Consider the following 5,585-nt stretch of genomic DNA (forward strand, 5'->3'; position numbering starts at 1 on the left):
TCGGCCAAAGTCTTACATAGCCTCGAGCTCACTAGACTCTAATGGAACAATAATAATACCACCGTGGTCGCGTGGACCTGCCGCATGGAGCTGGCCCGACGTCGGAAGCGGGGAGTTCGCTATCATAAGGCGTACTTGTCAACTTGACATGTACTCCGTCGTGTCCATCACCACCCACAGCGCCATTCCTTGCTGTCCGAAGCGTCTGTCTGTCCGTCTGTCCGAGGAGTCCGTCTGGCGTCCGTCATCGAGCTGCACACCCATCTAGCGCACAGGGGCGCGTACTACGACAGCTAGCGCAGTGCATAACTGTACTGTACATAGCCTCACTTCCGACATGTCGATGCAAAGCCATCTGGATGCTCTGCTTGAATCCGATTGACCAATGTCGCCGCAGGTGTGCCAGCTCCACCGGCGAGCATTGACGTGGTAAGCCCGATGTCGTGGCATGCATGCGTCTGTTACTTGGACAACGCCATCACCAGAGCTGCGAACGACGCCTTCAAACATTGCTCCAACCATACGAGCCTCTGATTGAGCCTCAACACTTTCCGAGTATAGCTCCCGCGCGCGAGGTTGGGCGGGAGCTTCGTGTGGGACCGCGGAAGTACGACGACAGCCGCAACGACGTGTCTCGTCCAACCGATGGCAACCTCAAACCAGGGCCCCATAACCCTCAGGTACCGCCTGCAATCCTATGGCTTCCCCAGCTTTGGCGTGTCGACTCGTCATGCTGTAGCCGCCGCCATGCATCGGTGCGCCATCTCGGCCATTTCTGAACCATGGCGCTTCTCGCCTGTGATTGGCCAGCCCAGCGACTACTCGCGATGCCTTGAAACCACGGGCGGTCCAGACGCGCGATGAGCAAGAATAGCTGCAACCCCCAGCTATGCCATTTTCAACAACATGTTGAGCGACCAAGCAGCCTCGACATGTATAAGACGTGCTGTCCGACAGCACCAGAACAGTCATCAAACACATCACCAGCCAACTCAGCACACTTCAGTTCCTTTTCCTCTTTTTCCTTATTTCCTATCTGGGTCTCATTCATTCTTTGCTTTCCTACTCAACGCTCTCTTTCCTGCTGTGCAGATTGCCGTTCTTTGCTGCATCAACACTCTACCACTTCAGCATCAATCTCTCTCTATTCCATCAGCCAACATGCCTGTCCCAACCTACAACGCCAAGCCCTTGAGCATGATGCTCGTGGGTGCTCGCGGCCTTCAAGTCATCTGCATGATTATCATAATTGGCATCTGCTCCAACTTTGTCCAGATGATTGTCACGACGGGTGTGGAGCCGCCCCAGGAGTTTGTTGGCACACTGAGTGTGGTATGTATTGGTTTGTTGTATGGCGATGTCGGTATGCTAACATGTTAGGCCTGCATTGCGACTCTCTACATCATGGTCAGCGTTGGTTACTACTGGTCTCAAGCCAACCTCGGTCTTCTCGTCATGGCTGGTGTCGACTCGCTGCTTCTCATTGCCTTTATCGTCTGCGCAGTCACGCTTGGAAAGCCCATGTCTTTCCTCAACTGCTATGTCATTGGCAAGACGTCGGCCGAGATTGACGCGCAGTACGCCAATGCCTTTGTCACGGCCACGGTGGAGAACCTCAACAAGTCCATCTCCAGCCTGGGCCACTGGGCGGGTGTGACTCGCAGCAACTGCTTCCAGGCCAAGACTGTCTGGGGCATGACTATTGCTCTCTGGTGAGTCACATGTATACTATTCTGCTGCCATTACTAACCTGAGCAGCATTCTCTTCACTGTTTCATCCGTTCTTCTGCCTACTCTCTGGTACAAGAACAACATGAAGAAGCCAGCCAAGACGGTCGAGGAAGCTTAGATGAAGACTGGCCAAGTGAGCGTCTCAGATCAACCAACGAATCCGCAAAAGGACTTGTTCAAGCAAGCCTTGCCAATCCCTACCACCTCCCTTTCCTATCTGTCAAAACCACAAAAACAGTATGCATCGCGACGGAGTTTGGAGTTTTTCTTTCTGCTCGGACATTGAGTGTCCCTAATCCTAATGGATATTACCGGCCTAGTAGCCTAACCTAGAATCAATCATCATGTTTCGTACTGGCGTGTGCAATGCATCAATTGGGGTGTTCAGTTTCAAAAACAAACTTCATGTCTTACCCACTCATCTCTCTAAGAATGGACTCAGCCAAGAAGATGAACTGATGCATCAATTTAGAACCCCGCACATGGCTCTCGAGTGCTAAATATCTCAGCCGTCGCAGCCGAGTGTCCAAGTCAGAAACTCAGCCCAGCCGCCAGTTCGGTATCGCCTGGCAGACTATCCCAAGCCCAACAGAAATCTCTGCAAAGCCACCCGTTGAAAATTCTCCGTATTAGAAAGAAATTGGTCAGTCGCACATCGGCGTCGAGCGGACATGTCGACGAGGATAAAAGGCAAAATTTGATGCCATCCGCCGCTGCACGGTTACCAAAGCGCTTCTTATCCGCGGCTGCTTCGCGCTGCCATTGGCTGGCCAGACTCGTCCTCCAAGCCTCCCACGGGCGCTCCCAAGCTCGTCGCATTTGCAAAGAACACGCCAGCTGATGCCATCGGTGCGCCCAATGTCGACAGTGAATGTACGGTGAGCGCATCGTGCCCGCAGACGGCGTAATGCAACGTCCAAAACGCCTCGTGTATGGCCATGCCGTGCCCATGTGACATGTGCACACCCCCCCGGCGCCCCGGGTGCATGCTTACCGCGTCCCCGCTTTCTGGCACTGCGATGCTCTCTCCTCGTGCATATATAGAACCCTGCTTCCATTCTTTTTTTGTTTTTTGCCTTCCCGGTGCCACGAGAGAAGCGCTGGCGATTGCGCGCCGCGGGTACGGAAAATCGTCAACACCAAACCAGCAACCCTTCATTTGGCCGGCCAATTGCTCCGCGGATAGCCTGTCGGGGCGCGACGTCATATCCAGCTCACAGAGCATCCATCGCTGCTAAAACAGTGCCAGTCGCAGGAGAAAGCCCATTGTCACGACAAACGCCGCCATGTCGCTGTCGCAACGCGTCACGTCGATAGAAGAGCATGAGCCATGGAGCAGAGAGGCGAGCCCCGACTCGCGCCATCGCAAGATGAGCTTCAATCCCGTCGGAACCTGGACTGAGCAGACGGGCGAAGAGCCAACCATCGGCGCCTTTGAGGTGCCCCAGTGGAAACGACTGCGTACGTTGCACTGCCGCGATATGTCTGCGCACAAAGCTAATGCCGCCCAGTCCAGGTCTTCTTCGCCGTCATCTACTGTCTCTTCGCGGCTGGCGTCGTCTTTGGCTATGCCGCCATCAAGCCCGTGCTGCTCGATGAGGGCGTCTACAGAGACTATTGCACAGACGACGAGCTCGAGAGTAATGTACATGTCTGCTACGAGCAGGAGCTCAGGCTCAACCTCATGTTCACCATCGCTGCCGTGTCCACCAATGTCGTCGCCCTGCCTGTTGGTACCATTCTCGATCGATATGGGCCACGCGTGTGCGGCATAATCGGCGCCATATCCATTGCAACTGGCGCCTTGCTCTTTGCCTTTGCCGCGCAGCTCCCCTTTGACGCCTACATTCCCGGTTACCTGTTTCTGGCCCTGGGCGGCCCCTTTACCTTTATCTCGTCGTTCCAGCTCAGCAACACGTTTCCGCAGTACTCGGGACTTATCCTCGCCCTGCTTACCGGAGCTTTCGACACGTCGAGCGCCATCTTCTTGATGTACCGCCTGCTGTACCAGGGCAGCAACGGCCACTTTTCCATCAAAAAGTTCTTCCTCATCTACCTCGCTGTCCCGGCCTTTATCCTTGTCGTCCAGGTTCTGTTCATGCCTGCGGTTTCGTACAAGACTGTCGGAGAACTCGTCACCACGGTAGAAGAAGAGCACGTTATCCACGACTCAGACGACGAAATCGAAGACGCAGCAACCGTGCGCAGCATTCAAGACGCCCGCCGCGCCCATCGCGATAGCATCGTGAGTGAGATTACGTCGCTGCTGGGTACCAAGAACGGCGTCGACCAAGCCAAGGCAGAAGAGAAGAAGAAGAACATTTCCGGTGTCTGGGGCGCGCTCCATGGTCGCACTGCCAGCGAGCAGATCCGCACGCCGTGGTTCATTCTCATCACGCTGTTTACCGTGCTGCAGATGACGCGCATCAACTACTTTGTCGCCACCATCCGCACCCAGTACACGTACCTGTTCCACGACTACACCAAAGCCGTCGAAATGAACAACTTCTTCGACGTAGCCCTCCCCGTCGGCGGTGTCCTATCCGTGCCGTTTATCGGACTCCTCCTCGACAACACCAGCACCACCTTTACCCTCGCTCTCCTCGTCACCATCGCAACCACCATCGGCATCCTGGGCATCGTCCCAGAGACATGGGCCGCCTACTCCAACATCATCCTCTTCGTCCTCTACCGCCCACTCTACTACACCGCCGTCTCGTAAGTCCCTGCATACCTCTCTCCTCGTTACCCGACTAACACCCCACAGCGACTACTCAGCCAAAGTCTTTGGCTTCGCCACCTTCGGCAAAGTCTATGGCCTCATCATTTGTCTCGCGGGCCTCCTCAACTTTTCTCAATCCGCCCTCGACGCCGCAACCCACAAGCTCTTCCGCAACAACCCCGTCCCCGTCAACGTCATCCTGCTCAGTCTAACTCTCCTCGTTGGCCTGTGCCTCGTCGCCTACGTTGCGCGCAAGAGCAATAGCATCCACCGTGAGAATATCGAGGACGAGGCCGAGACTGCTACCGAGTCACTCATGCCGGACACCAGTGTGATTAATGGCTATGGCTCCATGAACGGACAGGGACATGGGCTGGCGAATGGATATGCGAGTGGCGAGGCGAGTCCGGTTGAGGAGAATAGGGGGAGACGCATGTGAAGTTTTGCTTCATGGCTAGTTTATTCCTCATTCTATTCTGTTCCATCTTTTTTTTGGTTTTATTTCTGTATCCTCGTTTATCATTCCCATCATTTCCAAAAGTCTTGCTTACTCTTTCCTCTCTTTCTCCCCTTTCTGTTCTCAAAAAAAACGTCAGCATGGCGAGGCGTTTGGGTGTGTTCATAACCATCTTTCTCTTTTTCTTTCATCGTTTTTTTTTGGATGCGATTCTCAGTCATCTACCCATCTACCTATCTTCACATATTCACCATACCCCTAGCAAGCATATCACTCTAGCATATCATCACTCAGATTGTCTCTCTCTCCCTCCCTCTCCCTCTCCCTCTCTCTCACACACACACACACACACAAAACACGAAAGAGTCTAGACTGCCAATGTAGACTAAACCAGCTTACATACCAGGGAGGTGGGGTAGCGGTATTATGGAAAAAGAAAAGGAAAAAGAAAAAACTTGCAAACTGGGGTATTCCGACTTATTCACACAACTTGGACTTGCACTGGAACTGGAACCGTGATGAAATAAAATGGAATCAAAAGGACATACTTATACGTGTACATGACGAAATATCCTTATACCACACGTTCGTACTTTGAATAAATAAAAAATTAAAAAGTCCAAGTTTCAAAATTGTAAAAAAAAAATCTCCTACTGACTTACTACCTCATTTCGG

At 53.2% G+C, this 5,585-nt stretch overlaps 2 protein-coding genes across 2 annotated transcripts; both read left to right on the plus strand.

The window, feature by feature from the left end:
* Positions 1–1,005: 1,005 nt before the first annotated feature.
* SETTUDRAFT_162885 (uncharacterized protein) lies at positions 1,006–2,046 on the plus strand. The gene is made up of 3 exons (XM_008027121.1): positions 1,006–1,332; positions 1,381–1,712; positions 1,759–2,046. Exons 1-3 carry the CDS (start codon positions 1,162–1,164, stop codon positions 1,847–1,849), a joined length of 594 nt encoding a protein of 197 aa, XP_008025312.1. The 5' UTR covers positions 1,006–1,161; the 3' UTR covers positions 1,850–2,046.
* A 971-nt stretch (positions 2,047–3,017) lies between these two features.
* Positions 3,018–5,137, plus strand: SETTUDRAFT_171084 (uncharacterized protein; the record flags this gene model as incomplete). Its single annotated transcript, XM_008027122.1, has 3 exons — positions 3,018–3,192; positions 3,243–4,449; positions 4,499–5,137. 3 exons carry the CDS (start codon positions 3,018–3,020, stop codon positions 4,890–4,892), a joined length of 1,776 nt encoding a protein of 591 aa, XP_008025313.1. The 3' UTR covers positions 4,893–5,137.
* Positions 5,138–5,585: the final 448 nt, after the last annotated feature.

This window comes from Exserohilum turcica (assembly GCF_000359705.1).
Source record: "Exserohilum turcica Et28A unplaced genomic scaffold SETTUscaffold_2, whole genome shotgun sequence".
In the NCBI taxonomy this organism is placed as follows: domain Eukaryota; kingdom Fungi; phylum Ascomycota; class Dothideomycetes; order Pleosporales; family Pleosporaceae; genus Exserohilum; species Exserohilum turcicum.

Excerpts from the sequence above, each read along its gene's own strand:
- SETTUDRAFT_162885 (XM_008027121.1), top strand. The coding sequence starts at position 1,162 with ATGCCTGTCCCAACCTACAACGCCAAGCCCTTGAGCATGATGCTCGTG. Across the intron at positions 1,333-1,380 it reads TTGTTGGCACACTGAGTGTG|GCCTGCATTGCGACTCTCTA; the intron begins GTATGTATTGGT and ends CTAACATGTTAG. Across the intron at positions 1,713-1,758 it reads GGCATGACTATTGCTCTCTG|CATTCTCTTCACTGTTTCAT; the intron begins GTGAGTCACATG and ends TAACCTGAGCAG.